At 46.0% G+C, this 21,609-nt stretch overlaps 1 protein-coding gene across 4 annotated transcripts in view; it reads right to left on the reverse strand.

Annotated features, from left to right (window-relative positions):
* The window catches only part of LOC129698140 (glutamate receptor 4), a 187,811-nt gene that overhangs the window by 100,809 nt on the left and 65,393 nt on the right, over positions 1-21,609 (reverse strand). For all 4 annotated transcript variants that reach the window (XM_055637047.1, XM_055637045.1, XM_055637044.1 and 1 more), the window contains exons 4-6: positions 21,343-21,527; positions 7,036-7,089; positions 4,555-4,716 (exon numbers count right to left, since the gene is read on the reverse strand). In XM_055637047.1, coding sequence (XP_055493022.1) covers positions 4,555-4,716; positions 7,036-7,089; positions 21,343-21,527 — 401 coding nt within the window. The remainder of the gene's footprint in view (positions 1-4,554; positions 4,717-7,035; positions 7,090-21,342; positions 21,528-21,609) is intronic.

The following is a 21,609-nucleotide window of genomic DNA, read 5'->3' on the forward strand; positions in this document are numbered from 1 at the left end:
CTGCACCTTGGTGCATGTGACAATAATGTAGCATTGAAGCATTGAGCAAGAGATTGCAGATGCAGCAATCCTGAGAAAAGACCAAGTGCTGGAGGAACTCAGCATGCCAGGCAGCATTTGTGGAGGGAATGGAGAGATGACATTTTGGGTTAGAACCTTTCTTCAGACTGAGCCACGATTGGCAATCCCCTCACCAACATGCTTCCCTCGGCGAACAACACCGAAAAATATTTTACTTGATGTTTTACTCTTTGTGCTACTTTTCTGCATGCGGTCCTGTTGGCCTTTGCCTATACAATTACAGTAATGCACTTGAACGGTAGTTTATTGGTTGTAAAACACTTTAAGAAGTGCTGGCAATCCAAAATAGTGCTATTTTGTTCTTCTGAATTAATTCTTTAAAGATTGTTTCCAGGATGAGTTTGTCTCTGGAAACATTGCCATTTATTGCCTTTCCTGGATTGCCCAAGAACTGCAAAAGCAATTAATTAGTTTAGTTTATTGTCATGTGTACCAAGGTAGAATGAAAAGCTTTTGCGGTGTGCTAACTAGTCAGTGGAAAGACCACATATGAATTACAATCGAGCCATCCACAGTCATAAAGGGAATAACGTTTAGTGCAAGGTAAAGTCTAGTAAAGTTTGATTAAAGGTGACCCGAGGGTCTTCAATAGGGTTGGTAAGGACCACTCTCTAGATGTTGATAGGATGGTTCAGTTGCCTGATAACAGCTGGGAAGAAACAGTTCCTGAATCTGGAGGTAAGCGTTTTCATATATCTGTACCTCTTGCCTGATGGGAGCGGGGAGAAGAGGGAGTGACTGGGGTGAGTGGTCCTTGATTATGCTGGTGGCCTTGCTGAGGCAGCGTGAGGTGTAAATGGAGTCAATGGAAGGCTGGTTTGTTTGACGGTCTGGGCTGCATCCACAAACACTGCAAAATGCTGGAGGTCTGCAGTTACATAGAGGGCAGACTGGAGTAGATTTTGGCCACTGAAGGATGTTAGTGAACCAAATCGTTTTTCCAACATTCCGGGAGTGTCACAGTTACTGTTAGAGACACTAACGTTTGTTAAATTTCAGATGCTTTTAACTGTGTGAACTTAAATCTCCCAGCAGCCATGGTGGGACTTGATCTTGTGAGTGGAACAACACTCCACAACTCTCACTGTGTATCTGGTAACTGGACACAGCTGTAAATCTACGTTTCCAATACCTAGATTTTAGTCCCAGCATTTGGGAACACAAAGTTGTCAGGAAGAAGCTGACAACTTCTTGCACCTGATGGTCATGGTTTCCAGAGTCCTGTACCTTCTTGTCGATGTGCGGATTTGAATTGAGAGCATGGCCAGGTGGCTGTGGGTCCCTAATGATAATGGCTGCCTTTTTAAAGGCAGCGCCTCCTATAGATCCCTTTGATGGTGGGGAGGTCAATGTTTACCGCTCCTATCACATACTTAGAGAAAATTGAGAGCCACTGGAGCTGCGTACACTATCCTACACATACTAGGGGCAATTTCACAACTTATCCAAACCAATTAGCTTACCACTTTGGAGTGTGGGAGAAAACTGGAGCACCCAGAGAAAACCCTCGTGGTAATTGTAATTTGTAATTTATTTATTTAGGGGACAGTGCATATTAATAAACATTTACATGTAATACGCAAGATTGTAGCCAGTAGCTAATTTCCATCTTTAGTCCCTCTGGTAAACAAGGTAAACACATCACAACACAATCAATCAATAAGAGAAGAGCCAAACCAAAAATCAAAAACAAAACAAAACAAACAATAAAGTAAAAAAGTAACAATAAAAGAGTACCATAGGATAATTTTAAGGTAGATTATGATTGCAGTTTTGATTTTGCAGTAATCATGTTTTTAGATGTTTGGTAAATGAGGTAAGGGTTGGCAGATCCCGTATGACGCATGGTATCGCGTTCCAGGTCTGCGACGCATGATATGAAAATACTGACTGCCCAAAGACACTTTTCCTAAACGGGACTAGACAACCGCCCCTGGAGGCTGCTCTTGTCGACCTATTTGTGTTTTCCTTTATGAAGTCCTTTAACGGAGGTGGGGCTAGTCCACGGAAGATTTTGTAAACCAAAATCGAGCCCGACTATTCTATTACGTTGTCCCAGCTCAGCAGATCAAATTTCTTCAGGATGCTACTGTGATGGTACATTCTGGGCTTTTTGTCTAGAGTTTTTAGGGCTTGTTTATAAGCAATTTCGACAGGCTTTAGTGTGGACTTACATGCCAGTGACCAAGTTGTTATACAGTAGGTCATGTATGGCACAATCATTGCATTAAAATATAGTTTGGCTGAATCAATAGTTAAATTATTTCTAATATATCTAACATTGGACGAATTAAATGTAATTAAATTTACTGTTCTTTTCACCTGTTGTTTGAAACAGAGCTGTGAATCGATCACGATTCCTAAATATTTAAACTCATATAGAATTTTAAGTTTTGTTCCATGTACAAACACATCAGGATCTCCATCAGTACTTGCCTTTTTGGAGAAAAACATACAGACAGTCTTTGACACATTAAGATGTAGATCAGAAAACTGCAACCAGTTTGACACATTAATCATAGCAGCTGATAGGTCTTGTGCAGCTTATGTTTGTTTTTGGCATGTACATACACAACTGCATCGTCAGCATACATCTGGCAAGTTACATGTGATGTACAGCTACTTGGTAGATCATTAATGTACAGACTGAATAATGTGGTCACAGGGAGAACATTCAAACTCCATACAGACAGTACCCCTGGCCAGGATTGAACCCTGGTCTCTGGCACTGTAAGGCAACAATTTGACTGTCGCGCTGCCCTCACCTTTGGATCTATTTTCCCAGTCAATATTAAACAATTTCATCCACATACCATTGTAACAGTCTTTAGTTAAGGTTAGGACAATAGCTTCAGCCACAAGTCAATCACCCTGCTGTAAAAACTCCCCATTAAATACAATAAGCTCCAATTTCTGCAAAGCTATTGCTCACTACAAGTGAAAACAATAATTATATTTGATCAATAGTACAGCAATTTTGGAAAGAAAAGGCTGAAGTGGCAATATCAGGTCAATACAAGATTATCACACCATACCCCTGCCACTCACTGAAGATTAATGGAATAGAAATTGGGTGATTATAAAGAAAACTAAAACGCCTCCTTTATAACGTTCTTCAAAGTAATCATTGGTTTCACAAACTATCGAAAGTGCAGTTTAGAGAGCAGATTTATTATTTTACACTGAAGATAGACGCAAGTTGCTGGAGTAACTCAGCAGATCAGGCAGCATCTCTGGAGAAACGGGATAGGTGACAGTTCAGGTCGAGACCCTTCTTCAGACTGAGAGTCGGGCGAGGGAAAACTAGAGTTATGAAAAGGTACAGAACAGATCAGAGCCGGCACTGATGGCCAAAGAGCCCACAACAGTCCATTGTTGGCTGTGGAGGAGGTGAGAGCGAGTGGGTAGGAACAATGAAACTCGCAGGACGACTATGGTGGGGGTGGGGCAGAGAGAGAGGGAAAGCCAGGGTTACTTGAAATTTGGGAAATAAATATTCACACCATATTTTTGGTTGTAAGCAAAATATGAGGTGCTGCTCCACCAATTTCTTTTACACTGTACTATTTTAACTTTCGTTCAACAATGGTAGTTGAAATTCAATTTTTTGAATTAAAAAAAAAGGCTTGCCTAGGAATTCCAGTCGTCAACGCTGTATGCCTGAAACATTCCTTAAATTCTATATAGAGGGTCCAAAACATTTAAAGTGAATAGAACACTTAACCACTGCAAATTGGGGGAGTACAGAGAGTGGTGAATATGTGGAATTTTCACACAAAGAATATGTGTGAATCTGTGAACACACAGAATCTGTGAAATTTTCACACAGAGAGTGGTGAATCTCTCTGCCACAGATGGTAGTTGAGACCAGTTCATTGGCTATATTTAAGAGGGAGTTAGATGTGGCCCTTGTGGCTAAAGTGATCAGGGGGTATGGAGAGAAGGCAGGTACAGGATACTGAGTTGGATGATCAGCCATGATCATATTGAATGGCGGTGCAGGCTCGAAGGGCCGAATGGCCTACTCCTGCACCCATTTTCTATGTTTCCATGAGTAGCACCTCATATTTCGCTTGGGTAGTTTACACCCCAGCGGTATGAACATTGACTTCTCTAATTTCAGATAATCCTTGCTTTCTCCCTCCTTCCCCTCCCCCTTCCCAGCTCTCCCACAAGACTACTGTCTCCGCCTCTTCCTTTCTTTTTCACGCCCCCCTCCCCCAACATCAGTCTGAAGAAGGGTCTCGATCCAAACTGTCGCCTATTCCTTCCCTCTATAGATGCTGCCTCACCTGCTGAGTTCCTCCATCATTTTTGTCTACCTTCGATTTTTCCAGCTTCTGCAGTTCTTTCTTAAACTTAACAGGCTGCTAATTTAGTAGATAATTTCAATGCTACAGGTTAATCCACAATTATTTCAAGTCTTGTAAGGATGTACAGCCATGGCTATTTTTTAACATATGGTAAATGTACCTTCAATTGAGCGTTGTCTGTTCCAGGAAACTCTCTCTGATCCAGTTTCTTCCAGCGATGCATGAATTTAGTAACAACAGGTCTGCTGTAATCCACGATTTGGAATCCGGTCACGTTAGCCCCACCATGCATAAATCTATCCAGTGGTATATCCTTGAATCCCTGTAGACACAATAGGAATTATATGTAATTATATTCTTTATTCATTTGTCCACATTAGCTCCATCCACACACTGAATGGAATACTCTATAATTCCCCTGGTTTTAATGGATAAAATGGCCAGAGTCTTCGTATTCCTTGCTGCAGTTCGGAAGAGAATCACCAGCAGCAACGCTTCCTGCCTTGCCATGGGGCTCCACACCGGGTCCTGGGGCAAAGCCTATTCATGGATACAGATCTCAACTGGCCCCTCAGCTTTATGCCAGCCAGTGGCGGCACAGTGGCACAGCAGTGGAGCTGCTGCCTAATGCCCCTGTCCCACTTAGGAAACTTAAACGGAAATCTCTGGAGACTTTGCGCCCCACCCAAGGTTTCCGTGCGGTTTCCGTGCGGTTCTCTGAGGTTGCAGGTGGTTGCCGGAGGTTGCAGGTAGTGGAAGCAGGTAGGGAGAATGACAAAAACCTCCGGGAACCGCACGGAAACCTTGGGTGGGGCGCAAAGTCTCCAAAGGTTTCCGTTCAGGTTTCCTAAGTGGGACAGGGGCATTACAGCACCAGAGACCCGGGTTCGATCCTGACCTCAGATACTGTCTGAATGGAGTTTGTACATTCTCGCTGTGATCGTGTGTGATTTCACCAGGTGCTCCGGTTTCCTCCCATATTCCAAAGACGTCCAGGTTTGTAGCTTAAATGGCTTCTGTAAATTGTCCCTAATGTGTAGGACAGAACTAATGTCTGGAAAACGCTGGTTGGCACGGTGGGAATTGATCCCCTTCTCTCAATGCCACTAGAAAACTGTGTCTTGCTGAGGCATTTCAGAGGGCAATGAAAAGATAAAGCCAATGCTTTTTATCTGTGGAGTCACGGGTAGGTCAGGCAGCAGAAGGACAGCGTGCTGTCTTCCCTCGAGGGGATCAGATTTTTTTTTAACGTCGATGCAGTTATTTTGCTGGTACTGTGACTGAAAAGGGATTTAAAAAACATCCATAATTGGTTCATTTCATTGAATTTAAATTCTCCAGTTGCTTTGGTGTTATTTGAACTCAAAATGTTTGGTTAACACGTCAGCCTGTGATTTTGGTGGAATCACTTTATCCCCATTATCTTTGTAACTTTGCCAAATTAAACATTGGTTATTTTGTCTAAACTGTTTCACGTAGCATTAGTCAATTATTTCAGGGAACGTTGCATTTGAAACAGTTTCATGGTCCATCAGCACCCTGTATTTTTTTCTATAAGTATATCTCTACTTTTCTCACTCGGTTTCCCACACACTTACTGTATTTGCAGTGAAAGACAGGGCATTTCTATTCCTCGATATGATCTTTAGACGTTTAGAGACAGTGTGGAAACAGATACTTTAGCCCATTGAGTCCACGCCAACCACCAATCACCCCATACACTAGTTCTATCTTACACACTGGGGACAATTTAAGGAAGTCAATTAACCTACACACCTGTATGTCTTTGGAGTGTGGGAGGAAACCAGAGCACCCGGAGACAACCCACAGTCTTAGGGAGAACATATGAACTCCCTAGTTAGGATTGAACCCGAGTCTCTGCTGCTGTAAGGCTGCAACTCTAACTTCCTGTCCCACTTAGGAAACCTGAACGGAAACCTCTGGAGACTTTGCGCCCCACCCAAGGTTTCCGTGCGGTTCCCGGAGGTTGCAGGTGGTAGCCGAAGGTTGCAGGTAGTGGAAGCAGGTAGGGAGACTGACAAAAACCTCCGCGAACTGCACGGAAACCTTGGGTGGGGCGCAAAGTCTCCAAAGTTTTCCGTTCAGGTTTCCTAAGTGGGACAGGGGCATAATGCTACTATCTCTGAGTCCCACCTTTCCACTTTTCCTCTTCGTTTCCCCTCCGCACTGCCCTGTCCCACCTATTTACCTCCAACATTACATTTTACTCTCCTCTCTCCTTATTTGACACCATTTTGTCTCCTTTTCACCTCTTGCCTTTGTCACTTATTCAATCCATCTACCACTCCCCCCCCCCACGCCCCACCACTGTATCAAACTATCCCTTGCAAGACTTTGCCCCACACCTTATTTTCTGCTTTCTCCCCTCTCCATCAGTCTGCAGGCTGTTGAGCAGAGTCATCATCTGTCCATTCCCTCCACAGATGCTGCCTGCCAAGTCTAAACCGCAGTGTGAATTCCGCAACATTGTCCCGTCAGCCACTCCAGTAATGAATGGACTGCCATTTGCTCTTCATATCACATACGCAAGGAAACGTTAATCCGAAAATTATCCAAGCTGAATTTTTAAGGAGCTGGATGATATGGCTACTGAACAGGAAGTTAACAATCCAGTGCTTACCAAGTTGGCCAGGACATAATGGTAGCCTCGGACGTGTTTACCGACACTTACAATCTGAACAGAAAGAGAAAGAAATATTCATCAGCATTATTCATCGGTATGGAGTAACACAATGCAAATACAACTTTAGTAAGTATTAAAACAAATCACTTAGGCAAAAGGAACTGCAGATGAAGGGATCTAGTACAAAACACAGTGCTGGAGGAGCTCGGTGGGTCAGGCAGCATCTATGGAGGGAACGGACCATAAGACATTAATGTCTGGACTCTCACTGTGCATTTGGTGGCTACCGACTATTTTACATCTGTGGGTGGGGTAGAGTGAACGATGTGAGCAGAAATCCTGTTAGATTCCTGTTAAGAATAAGGAGTAAGCCATTTAGAATGGAGACGAGGAAACACTTTTTCTCACAGAGAGCTGTGAGTCTGTGGAATTCTCTGCCTCAGAGGGCAGTGGAGGCAGGTTCTCTGGAAGCTTTCAAGAGAGAGCTAGATAGGGCTCTTAAAGATAGCGGAGTCAGGGGATATGGGGAGAAGGCAGGAACGGGGTACTGATCTGGGATGATCAGCCATGATCACATTGAAAGGCGGTGCTGGCTCGAAGGGCCAAATGGCCTACTCCTGCACCTATTGTATATTCCATATTCCACTTCACCATGAAGGGTGGAATTCAGCCTCTGCGGATATGTTTGAAGAATGATCCCGGCCCATATCATTGCCTATCGATTCTCTCTGCAGATGCTGCCTGATCTGCTAAGTTTAGACTATAGATATAGCATGGAAACAGGCCCTTCAGCCCACCGAGTCAGAGCTGACTAGCGATCACCCCATACACCAACACTATCCTACATGCTAGGGACAATTTACAACTTTATTTACCAAAACCATTTGCCTACAGACCCATACATCCTTTTGAGTATGGAAGGAAACTGGAGTGCCCAGAGAAAACCCACACGGTCACGGGGAGAACATAAAACTCCATCCAGACATGGTCAGGGTAGAACCCGGGTCTCTGGTGCTGTAAGGCAGCAACTATACCACTGCGCCACTGTGCCATCCTTTACTTCAGTACTTTATTTGGGGTAAAACAATTTATTGGTTCAACAAGATAGCTGTATTTTGAAAACATTGTTATGAATGAAGGAAAATTATGCACAGAAATCCTGGGTTATAGGTTGGAAATTTCATCCTTCGGTTTGGTGGGTTGGGTTTGAAGTTGGGACAGAGCTCTCCATTCCATGTGATTGCTGCTACATTATCTTACGGCAGCATCACATGTAGTTTCCTTCAATGGTGCGGAGGTCAGTACATGCCAGGTAATTACCCGCCCAGGTGGTGCCCTCAATGCCAGATAGGTCGTATGCCTGCTCCTAGCTTTCGCCTCCCTGAAAAGACTAAAACATGTCAACAAGCGAAGGCAAACAGGCCTCGAGGGGAGTGATTACCTCAGACGTTGCCTGTGATGAATGATTAAAGATGTTACTCCTCACTCCAGTCACTGTACAGCCTGAAGCTCCCCATCAGATCAGCACCCTGGGACAAGTAACACTGGGGTGGCACAGCGGTAGAGTTGTTGCCTTACAGCGCCAGAGACCAGGGTTCAACCCTGACTATGGGTATTGTCTGTACAGAGCATGTACATTCTTCCCTGTGACCGCGTGGGTTTTCTCCGGGTGCTCCGGTTTCCTTCCAACTCCAAAGACGTGCAGGTTTGTAGGTTCATTGGCTTCTGTAAATTATTCCTTGTGTGTAGGACAGTACTAGTGTATGGGATAATCACAGGTTGGCGTAGACTGGGTGTAACGAAGGGCCTATGGCTCTGCGTCTCTCCAGTTTTCACAAATGAGTAGTATTCTGGTCACTAGTTTCAGTATTTTTCACTCGGTACAGTCGTGCGAACACATCGTATGGCCGACAAGAACTTTGGATCTCGGTTTTCTTTGTGCAGTCAGTAAATTAGACGACCTCCAACTACCGCCGGAAATCACCAGGACACCGCGGTCTAGCGTGCCAGCTCCTCCAACAGGAAGTGCCCGGAGGCTATCGGACGTGGGAAGGCTAGGCTAAAGCTAAAGCTAAACCCTCACCAACCAGCTCTGCCCAGCATTTTCCTCGCCAACGTTCGGTCTCGAGTGAACAAAATGGACGAACTACGGCTGTGGATCACTTCACACAAACGGATTACAGATGGCAACGTCATGATTTTCACAGAAACATGGCTCAACAACAACACCCCGGACAACGCCATTGAGCTGGATCGACGCACTGCTTTCAGGGCCGACAGAACAGCGGAGGACTCCGGTAAGACCAAGGGCGGCGGGCTGTGCATTTATGTAAACAACGCATGGTGTACGGACGCTGTTATAACTGGTAGTCACTGCTCTGCTGACCTGGAATACCTGATGATAAAATGTAGGCCCTTCTATCTGCCCAGAGAATTCACATCAACGTTATCACTGCAGTCTATGTACCTCTGGACGCTAATGCTAGGCTAGCAATGAAAGAGCTGCAAGCTGCTATCAGTAAACACCAAACTGCACATCCAGATGGGGCCTTTATTGTTGCGGGTGATTTAACTCACTCCAACCTTAAAACTGTACTCCCCAAGTTCCATCAACATGTCTCCTGTCCAACCAGAGGAGGCAATATTCTGGATTTAGTGTACACAAACATTGCTGAAGCCTACAAAGCCCTCCCCCTCCCCCACCTGGAACAGTCAGGTCACCCTCTCTGTTCCTGCTCCCCAAATACACACCTATCAGACGTGTGAAACCAACTGTGAGGACAGTGAAGGTTTGGCCTGAAGGGGCTGTCTCTGTACTACAGGAGCAGTTTCAGCAAACAGACTGGAGTTTGTTTGCCACTCAGGCCACCTTTGACACTCAAGTGGACATTGAAACATACACCTCATCTGTTTTGGACAACATAAAATCCTGCACCGACAACATCACAACCCACAAACAAATAAAGACCTTCCCTAATCAGAAGCCGTGGATGAACAGAGAGGTCAGACTCTTGCTGAAGGCTCGCGATGCCGCTTGCAGATCTGGTGACGCTGAGGGACACAGCTCATCCAGGGCCAACCTGAAAAAGGGAATCAGGAGCGCAAAACACAAACACAAGCTGCAGATCGAGGAGCATTTTCAAAATAACTCCGACCCCAGACGCATGTGGCAAAGCATCAAGTCCATCACGGATTACAACAAAGTTAATACCTTCCCCCCAGTCAACGCCTCCCTTCCTGACGAGCTAAACTATTTCTATGCTCGTTTTGATCGGGACAATAAAACACCAGCCATCAAAGCTGCCCCACCCCCGAATGAACAGCCCCTCAGTCTCTCCATCTCTGCTGCACAAAGCACACTGAGCAAAGTGAATGAGCACAAAGCTGTCGGCCCCGATGACATCCCAGGCGTGTGCTCAGGGCATGTGCTGGACAACTATACCTGGTCTTCACTCACATCTTCAATCTGTCACTGGCCCAGGGTGTCATCCCTACACGACTCAAGACCACAAACCATCTTGCCAGTGCCCAAACAGCCAGCTTCAGGGAGTCTCAACGACTTCCGCCCAGTGGCACTTACCCCCATCATCGCAAAGTGTTTCGAGAGACTGTCCTCAAATCCAGCCTCCCTCCCACACTGGACCTCCATCAGTTTGCCTATCAGCCCAACAGGTCAACAGAGGATGCCATATCAGCGGCTCTTCACTCTACCCTGACCCACCTGGACAATAACAACTCCTACATCAGGTTGTTATTCATCAACTTCAGCTCTGCATTTAATACTGTCACCCCCGCCAGTCTGATCACCAAACTCAGCGACCTTGGCATCAACACCTCTCTCTGCAATTGGACACTGGATTTCCTCACGAACAGACCCCAGTCTGTTAGGATTACCTCCTCCTCCATCACCTCCTCCACTCTGACACTGAACACCGGCGTGCCACAGGGCTGTGTGCTCAGCCCTCTCCTCTACTCCCTCTTCACCCATGACTGCGTCCCTATGCATGGCTCCAACTCCATCATAAGATTTGCCAATGACATCACGGTGGTAGGACTGATCAGTGACAATAACGAATCAGCCTACAAGGAGGAGGTCCAGCACCTGGCAGCTTTGTGTACCAACAACAACCTTGTCCTCAACACACAGAAGATGAAGGAAATCATAGTGGACTTCCGGAAGACCAGAGGCGGCAGACATACCCCCATCCACATAAACGGGACTGAGGTGGAGCGCGTCCCCAATTCTTCGGGGTACACATCTCTGAGGATCTCTCCTGGTCCCTCAACACCACCAAACTGATTAATAAGGAGCAGCAGCGCCTCTACTTTCTGAGGAGGCTTAAGAAAGCTCACCTGTCCCCCCAGATCCTGTCCAACTTCTACCGCTGTACCATAGAAAGCATCCTGACCACAGCTGACAGGAAGGCACTGCAACAGGTGGTGAAAACCGCCCATCACATCATCGGCGCCCTGCTCCCTGCCATGGCTGCCCTTCACCGCACACGGTGTCTGAGACGGCTGCCAAAATCATTAAGGACCCCTCACACTACAACCATGGACTGTTTGCCCTCCTCCCATCAGGGAGGCGGTACAGGAGCCTCAGGTCCCGCACCAGCAGGCTAAGGAACAGTTTCTTCCCCAACACCATTACCCTGCTGAACTCACAGGCCCGACGTTAGCCCCCCCCCCCCTTCTCATCAGTATTATTTATAGTTTATATAATTTATAGTTAAGCTCTTATTCACCAGAATATAGCACATGTCAATCATTTGCACCTTAACAACTATCTGTATATATGTATATGCCTATATACATACACCAATATATCCTTATTTGTATATGTTGTCTTCATCAGCACTTTACTACTTTGCACTCTGGTTAGATGCAAAACTGCTTTTCGTTGCACCGGTACTTGTATTATGTGCAATCAATAAAGTAGAATCTAATCTAATCTAATCACTGCACTGTGTCTCTAAAGTAAAGTACTCCTGTTGAGGAGTGGGCATGGTAGGCTATGAATCAGATGCTGGTAAATATGATTACTACGGATTCCTACGATGGTTGGTATGGACGTGGAGGGCTGAAGGGCCTGCCTCTGTGCTGTATGACACTACAGACACCACTCAGATACTGTTTGGCAGATTTCTTGCCTCTCAGAGCTACATAAACGATGTATATTTGATGCTCTTCGCAGGTTTGAGAGGCCCGTTTTCCTTTTGGCCCCGTTGTCTTAGATGGAATGAGACAAGCAGTTTTATTAATACTGCAAAATCTATTTTGTATCCCATTAATGCCATGTCAACCAGATTAATTACAGACCATTCAAATGTCAGTCACTTTTCGCTTGTGTATAAAATAGTGACCCGTTTGAACATGTGTCATTTTTGAAAATGAGCGTGGGGTCCGTATGTTTCAATGGCTTCGAAATCTGTGTCACTCTTGGTGATTAGAAATGTCATTTCCACCATTCTGCAATGTTGATGGCTTTGTTAATTATATTCTGTTATCATTTCACAGTTCACATCGATCCCCCTCCTTGCCAATGTATCCAGAGACACTGTGTTGCCTGCTCTTGTGGCTGGCTGGGCGGGGGGAAGGGAGGAAGGAATACAGTGACTGATACTGCAGTCCAGATCGGTTAGGCTCAGCTGCTCTCTCTGGTTATCCCTTGATGCGTGTAAAATATACTCGGTCAGGGAGTGCAGAATTCCCCCACAATAAAAAGGAAAGCAGAATTATTCTCTGATAATAGACACAAAGTGCTGGATTAAACCAACGGATCAGGCAGCATCTCTGTATAAAGGAATAGACGAGGAAGGGTTTGAAGAAGGGCTCCGACCCAAACAAAAGGTTACCTATTCCTTCTCTCCAGAAATGCTGCCTGTCCTCTTGATTTACTCCAGCATTTTGTGTCTATCTCGGTAAAACCACGTATTCCTACACTGATAATGTTGTGCTTATCAGTAGTTTGGACTTTAGCGAAACAGCGCAGAAATAAGCCCTTCAACCCACCGAGTCCGCATCAACCAGCGATCACCCTGTACACTAGCACTATCGTACAGACTAGGAACAATTTTACAATGTTTTACCGAAGCCAATTAACCTACAAAACCTGTACGTCTTTAGAGTGTGGGAGGAAACCGGGGCACCTGGGGAAAACCCACGCGGTCATGGGAAGAACGTATAAATTCTGTACAGACAGCACCCACAGTCAAGATCGAACCCGAGTCTCTGGCGCTGTAAGGCAGCAACTCTACCCCTGCGCCACCGTGCTGCCCCAATGCAGCGTTAAGGGAGGCTGCGCAGATTAATACCAACAATGCTCTTTTTAACATTCTGGATGAAATGAATATTTTTTACGAGTTAGCATGTTGGAAGTAAAACGGTTTCGTGACTGCAATCCGCTCTGTCCTTTCAGCCTGCAGAATAGGGACACACCATTCAAAACTGATCATAGAAAGATGAAGGTATTGGGAGCTTTCCCAGTGATTAGACTTATGAGAAGGTAGATAAAAATGCTAGAGAAACTCAGTTTCGGATCTAGACCCACGTCACCTATTCCTTCGCTCCATAGATGCTGCCTCACCCGCTGAGTTTCTCCAGCATTTTTATCTACCTTCAATTTCTGCAGTTCCTGACTTATGAGAAAATCATTTTTGTTGGCTGAATGATCAGAATGCATCTAACAAGATTTGGCTGCATTTGGAGTATTGTGTGCCGTTCTGATCGCCCCACTACAGGAAGGATGTGGAGGCTTTAGCAAGGGTGCAGAAGAGGTTTACTGTCGGGATTACAAGGTTTTAGCTATAAGGAAAGGTGGACAAAATTTAGATTGCTTTCTCTACAGTGCCAGAGGTTGAGGGGAAACCTGATAAGAGTTTATAAAATGATGGGAGGTAGTAGGCAGTCAGAACATTTCTCCCAGGGTGGAAATGTCAAAGACTAAAGGGCATAGCTTTAGGGAACGAGGGGCAAAGTTTAACGGAGATGTGTGGGGAAAGTGTTTTTACACTGAGGGTGGTGAGTGCCTGGAACACACTGCCGGGGGCGGGTGGTTGTAGCAGATATGACAGTGGCATTTAAGAGACTTTTAGAGAAGCACATGGGTGTGCAGGGAATGGATGGATATGGATCACGTATAGGCGGATGAGATTAGTTGAATGGCATTATAATAATAATAATCTTATTTATATAGCACATTTTTAGTCAACTTGCATTGACCCTAAAGTGCTTCACATAATTACATTACATTTACACACAGGCAAAGGTGGGTGAAGTGTCTTGCCCCAAGGACACAACGACAGTATGCACTCCAAGCGGGATTCGAACCGGCTACCTTCCGGCCACCAGCCGAACACTTAGCCCATTGCGCCATCTGTTGTCCCATCTTATGTTCGGCATAGATATTGTGGGCCAACATTGTGGGCCGCTGCCTTCAAGGTGGTACGTGGATCCTGATGGTGGGCGTCAGCCGTGCTGTCCTGCTGGGGATGCCCAGCTTCTACCGAGACTTGTTGGGAGTCTGGAACCTGGGTGCCATCGTCCAGGGCCCCTCTCAGCCGCGGAGGGCGACGGCCCGGGCGTGAGAGCAGCCGCCCTTGTCCCGCCCCACCGGGTGTCGGGGGGGGGGCTCAAATGTATGGCGTACTTGCAGCAGAGCAATTCCCCGCTCAGCCGGAAGTACTGGTCGGACCCAGGCGCCGTAATCCTTCCCGGGACCCGGTCCCACACAACTTGAGTCACCTTTCCTCGACGCCTTCTTATCTCCCTCCAACACGCAGAGAATCGTGTCCTGTACCCTGGTCCACAGTCCGGACACTAAGGGGTGGTCGGTGTTGCTTTCCGGTCGTGAGGGGGACCCCTGGTGGAGGTCCCTCTATGTAGGGATTCTCCCCCTCTACATTGGGGATCTAGAGTGGAGGGTACTGCACCGAAGAGTCCGTTGCAACCCGTTTCTCTCGCGCTCCACAGACTCGTCAGCCGCCTGCCACTTTTGTGGGCTGGAAGAGTCTGTGTACCACGTGTATACGGAATGTAAGAGGCTGCAGCCCCTGTTCCATTATCTAAAGGAGCTGCTCCTTGCCTTCTCACCCACCATCCTGATCTTTAGACACCCTGTGCATAGGGGAGAGGGTAGGGCCAAAGATGTCCTGGTAGGGTTGCTCCTGGGGAGCAAGGGGAAAGAGGGCAGATATAGGGAGAGTAAGGTACACATTGGGGGGAGGGGGGCACAGGACAGAGAATGGGATAAGAGGGAGTGGGGGATGTTACCTACAATTGGAGAATGCAATGTCCATACCGTTGTGTTGTAAGCTACCCAAGTGGAATATGTTTTATTGTACTTTAATTTTCCTAAAAAGCATAATTGTTGGTGAAATTGTTCTCCATAAATAGAGCTAAATGGATTGGCAAACCATTTTACACTTTGCCTAAACTTTATTTTCCAGAAGAAAATGGCCAGTGGCCTTCTGAAAGATGTAAAAGGGGTCTGGTGATACCCATTATACATTGCTGCACAAAGTGAAATTCTACCATCTTGTAGGTGACCTCGTTGAGCCATGTATCGGGCTTGATCAGATTCTGACAAGATTTTACAATGTTTACCAAGGGACTCATAAACATTGCTCAGCTTGATGTCCAGGATATCTGTTCTCAAAAGGGAGAATGTATCCACTGAGATGAACACTCTTGTCAACTCGTGAATACGACTCTATTCATTGAATGATGTCATCTTTTTCTGCATCTCAGTTTAATTCACTCAGCCACTGCAGTGGCAAGCAGGCGCTCAGCTGACAGGACTGGAGGGTTGGACTGATTAAGCAGCGCAGTACTTGATTATGCAGAGTTATGTGTTATCTTATGATAGGCGGATGCAAGCTCAGTTGAAACAAATTCACGTTAAACAGAAAATGTTTTCATTCAGGGCGGCACGGTGGTGCAGCGGTAGAGTTGCTGCTTTACAGCGCTTGCAGCGTCAGAGACCCGGGTTCGATCCCAACTGCGGTACTGTCTGTACAGAGTTTGTACGTTCTCCCCCGTGATTGCATGGATTTCCTCCCACACTCCAAAGACATGCAGGTTTGTAGGTTAATTGGCTTTGTATAAATGTTAAATTGTCCCTAGAATGTGTAGGATAGTGTTAATGTGCGGGGATTGCTGGTGGGTGTGGACTCGGTGGGCCAAAGGGCCTGTTTCCGCGCTGTACCTCTGAACTAAACTAAACAAAACTTTTCCATCTTACATATGTCCTTTGTCCTTTGTAGCAACTCCAAATACTAAAACTCAGTCACACTTCCTCGGAAGTGGTGTCACTGGTAGATAGGGTGGCTTTTGGCACTTTGGCCTTCATCAGTCAAAGTATTGAGTGTAGAAGTTGGGGGATCATGTTGCGGTTGTATAAGGCGTTGGTGAAGCCGCATTTAGAGTATTGTGTTCAGTACTGGGCACCGTGTTACAGGAAAGATGTGGTCAAGCTGGAAAGGGTGCAGAGAAGATTAATGAGGATGTTGCCAGGACTCGAGTGCCTGAGCTATAGGGGGAGGTTGAGCGGTCTAGGTTTATACCAATGATGGACACAAAGTGCTGGAGTAACTCAGCCGGTCAGGCAGAATACTTGGAGAACATGGATAGGTGACTTTTCGGGTTGAGCACCTTCTTTCTCATCATTTTGTGTCTATCCGTGGTCTATCCGTGCAGCCTACTCCACCATTCAATCATGGCTGATCTGTCTTTCCCTTTCAACTTCATTCCCCAGCCTTCTCCCCATAACCGCTGACACACTTTTAATCATGAATCTGTCAATCTTGAAAATATCCATTGACTTGGCCTCCACGGCCTTCTGTGGCAATGAATTCCACAGATTCACCAACTACTGACTGAAGGTACGTCCTTTTATTCTGAGGCTGTGTCCTAGACTCTCCCACTGGTGGAAACATCTTCTCCATATCCATTCTGTCCAATTGTGAATTCACCCTCTTTATTGATTAAAAGATACACCATGGAAGCAAGCCCATCGGCCCATCCGAACCACCACTCACCCATTCGCGCTAATTCTATGTTATCGCACTCACTCTCTACATGCGAGGGACAATTTACAGAGGCCAATTAACGTACAAACCCTCACGTCTTTGGGATTTGGGAGGAGACCGGAGCACCCGGAGGAAACCCACGCAGTCACAGGGAGATTGGGCAAACTCCACACCGGCAGCACCCGAGGTCAGGATCGAACCCTGGTTCTCTGGCGCATGGAGGCAGCAGCTCTACCATCTGTCCCACTGTTTGTGTTGCATATGCCATTCAGAAATGCTGTTCACAGAATACTTCCAGTGTCAGTATCATAATGAAGGAGCAACAATTATGTTCAAGCCACTACATCAAAATTTAATTGACTCAGATGTTTAAACCTAATGCTAATAGCTATCATCAGCTCCCACAGTGGGCACTGATAACTATTATTACCTAATTCAGTAGGTGGCCATTTGTAATCATCATTAATGCATCTAATGTTATTAATGTTATTAAAGTAATGCAAGGTTCACTCCTGTTTTCAGATATGATTTGTTGTTCATATAGATCTGAATAGTGCAATTATAGCATTTAACACCAAAACTCACATATTAACAGGTGACCTATAATAATTTACTTATAAATAAAAAGTAAAATTAAAAGAGTACAACAACATAGAAATAAATTGTGACACCAAAATGAGGTAAGGTGTTTGTGAATCAAAGGGATGATGATAACATTGTGATGTCTTGCAGTTATAGTCATACCACTTGCAAATAGGCCCTTCGGCCTAACTTGCCCATGCCGCCCAACATGCCCCATCAGCACCAGTCCCACTTGCCTGTTTGCCGGGCTGCCAACTCTCACGCTTTGAGCGTGAGAATCACGCCCTCAAGCAAACTCTCATGCCCTCACGCTGATCAGAAATTTCTCACGCTCTGTGGTGAGAAATTCTGTGATTAATGAAAATTTAAAAACTCGGATAAACTGCATGGCCCGCGGGGTGTTGGAGAGCCGGGGCTGGGGAAGGGATGGGAGCAGAACCAGCGTCGGGAACAGATGCGGGGAGCCGGGCTGCGAGTGTTTGCGGGGCTGTCGAGTCGCTCGCTGCAGCTCCGGCCATGGAGCACTCCGGACAGTGCAAGTCCCGGGGCGTCGGGGGCGGCGGAAGCGTTGCGCCGCTACCGCTGCCGCTGCCGTGAGAGTCTCTGTGCCGAAGGGACAGACTCTCAAAGGGCGGTGGGGAGAGAGAGAGAGGGGGAAGGAGACAGTGGGGAGAGAGAGAGGGTGTGAGCGGAGAGAGAGGAGAGAGATAGAGGGGGAGTGAATGGAGAGAGAGAAGAGGGAGAGAGGGGAGAGAGAGGGGAGAGAGAGGTAGGGGAGAATGAGGTGGGAGGGGGGAGAGAGAGAGAGGAGTGAGAGGGGCTGGAGAGGGAGGAGAGAGGTTACGAGAGAAGGGGAGGGAGGTGGGAGAGAGAGGGAGAAGAGAGAGGGGTGGTAAAAGAGGGGGGGGGGGGGGAGGGGGAGGGGGGGAGGGAGGGGAGTGGGAAAGGGAGAGGGAGAGAGAGAGAAGGGAGGAAGAGAGGGAAACGGGGAAAGGGAGAGAGATGGGGGGGGGGCAAAGAGAAAGAGGAGATAGAGACAGAGGAGAAAGAGAGAGGGGAGAGAGAGCCAGGGGGAGAGTGAGGTGGGAGAGAGAGAGAGAGGGAGAGAGAGAGAGAGATGGGGTAGGGAGAGGGGAAGAGAGGAGAGAGAGAGAGGGGGATAGAGAGGCAGGGCTGCCAACTCCCATGCACTGAGCGTGCGAATCACGCATTTCATCAAATTCTCACGCTGTTCACAAATTTCTTACGCTCTGTTGTGTGAAATTCTGTGATCAACGAAAATTGCTTCAGTCCCTCACCGGGTACCCCCAAGGCCAGTGATCAGTGATCGCACAGCCTCCCCCCTTTCAAAAACGCTCCAATCCAATTTAAAGCATATATATTACATTCAAGTGTAAGTTAAAAGACTCGCTACAATATGTACCATATTGCACAATTTCAAGCGGAAAAATGCAAATGTTCCTCCCACCCCCTCCCCCCCAACTCTCACCCAATGTTGGCAGCCCTGCTGTTTGGCCGATATCCCTTTAAACCTATCCTATCCATGTGCCCATCTAAATGTTTCTTAAATGTTGTGATAATATTGCAGTATTTAAAGTTAAACGTTGTGCAGTATTTAAAGTCAAATATGTGTATGTGCTCACACTGTTGTATCCAATTTGTAAATGAGATTAGCATCTTGAAGAATTTTATTTCTCCCAGTGTCTGGCGTCCCACCAAAAGCTGTTCAGTTAATGGGTCAAAACAAAGTGAGTCTGAGATATCTGAATGGGGAGCTGTGCGAAGACAGATAGATCAGTGTGAAGGAACAGATAAACCTCGCAGCAGTCGCAAAGGTCTAACAGAAGTAGTCAGGCTGGAAAGGGTGCAGGGAAGTTCACGAGGATGTTGCCAGGACTTGAGGGCCTGAGCTATAGAGAGAGGCTGAGCAGGCTAGGACTTTATTCCTTTGAATGCCCGAGGATGAGGGGGTGATCCTATAGAGGTGAATAAGATCATGAGGGGAATAGCTAGGGTGAATACTCTTTTACCCAGAGTTGGGGAATCAAGAATCAGAGGACATAGGTTTAAGGTGAGAGGAGAAAGGTTGATGGGTAACTTTTTCACACCGAGGGCGATGGGTATATGGAATGAGCTACCAGAGGAGGTAGTTGAGGCAGGTGCTATCGCAACAATTAAAAGATATTTGGATAGTTACACGGATAGGAAAGGTTTAGCGGGATATGGCCAATCGCAGGCAGGTGGGACTAGTGTAGATGAGGCATCTTGGTCAGCGTGGGCAAGTTGGGCTGAAGGGCCTGTTTCCGTGTGACTCTATGACACTATGACTATGATATAAATTGGTTGGATGGAAACCATCTGGTGTATCATTCCCATCCCCTCCCTCCCCTGACCCCCGGCATGCAAGACCTTTCTGCCATTGTTTACACCATTGACCACATCACCCTCCTCCATCATGCCTTCACTGCCCAAATCATGGGCTTTGCCTGGTTCCACTGTTCGTTAACGGTTATTATTTGCACTCTCTATGTTTGGTCTTAATTTCGCCAATGATCTTTGCTTGGCATAAAACTCTTCCTCACTAACACCACCCTGACCAAGCTCTCATTTCACTCCTGCAATCTGCAAGCAGGTACAGGAGTGTGAAAACTGTGACCTCCAGGTTCAAGAACAGCTTCTTTCGAACAACCATCAGGCTATTGAACACTACAAACACCAACTAAACTACAAACTCTGAACTGTCCACGTTGCTCTATGGACTTTGGGCTTTAGTTTTGCACTAATATTGTTTTTCTTTAAATTATTTAACTATTTGTTTATTGTGGTATCTATGAGCACTGTGTTTACAGACCTTTTATGCTGCTGCAATTAAAATGTCTATATTGCCTGCATATTTTTTATTGATTCGAGTTAAAAAATAATTGATTGCCAATAATTCTGCATCTGCATTGATTTAAAGCCAATGGAAACGGGCAGATAAATTCCAGGTTGATTGAAAATTCTGTCATTTATATTGTCACTGCAGCTTGTGTAAAATAATCCCAAAGTCTGAATGCTTTGACACAGCTAGGTCCCAGTCGAATAAGTCTGCAAATAAAATATATTCAGCATAGTAGTCATTGGTTTTATTTGTACCAATTTCTAAAGGATTCCACAGATTGATACATGACAGTAATATGTCAAACTTGGTCAATATTCAGTGTTGGTGCATTGGCAGGTGGTAGTGGGCATCCAAGACCATTCATACTCGATTCAATGAGCAGAAACTGCATAAACTTTGCTTAGGATATGACGGGCACTTTAAATTGAACAAGGCTGCAATTGATATTCAAGGATGGTCTTGTAGCAAATTGAACGATAACGTCACACCTCGATCCTTTAGCTTCTGCAGAGAGACATGTGGTGACCTTTCCAATTTTCAAAGTATGAACATCCTTTGTTCTGCACCACGCTACAGTATTCCCAGAATAAAATGATCAATCCTAATCTTATTTTAGCTCTGCTTCTGATGCCCGAAGTCCCACGGCAATCTCAGAGGTACGTATTACCAACAAGAACTTGCTGAAGGGAGGGTGTGATCGGTTTTCCAACTATACAGTTTTTTTCCTCTGCAGTAAGCATTTCTACAACATACAACGATGTTATTGAGATGAGGAATGAATGACTAATATTTGATTGCAATCAGTAGCATTACCTGCTCCATGATGTTGTAGAGTCTCTCTACTTCGCAATCTACCACAAATCTCTTCTCCTGTTTCCGTTCCAGATCTTCTAATAGTCGGCGGTAGCTGGCGTCATTGAAATTCTCAATGCAGATGGCACTGACTTGCCAGCCATTCTGCCCAGCTTTCTCCATGATCGACTGCAGTATGGAATAACCTGCATTAGGTCAGAAAGCAAACTTAATTTATGTTAAAATGTGGCCCCTCGGATCCTATTAAATCTTTCCCTCCTCACCTTA

The sequence above is a fragment of the Leucoraja erinacea genome, chromosome 6 (genome assembly GCF_028641065.1).
Source record: "Leucoraja erinacea ecotype New England chromosome 6, Leri_hhj_1, whole genome shotgun sequence".
Classification (NCBI taxonomy): Eukaryota; Metazoa; Chordata; class Chondrichthyes; order Rajiformes; family Rajidae; genus Leucoraja; species Leucoraja erinaceus.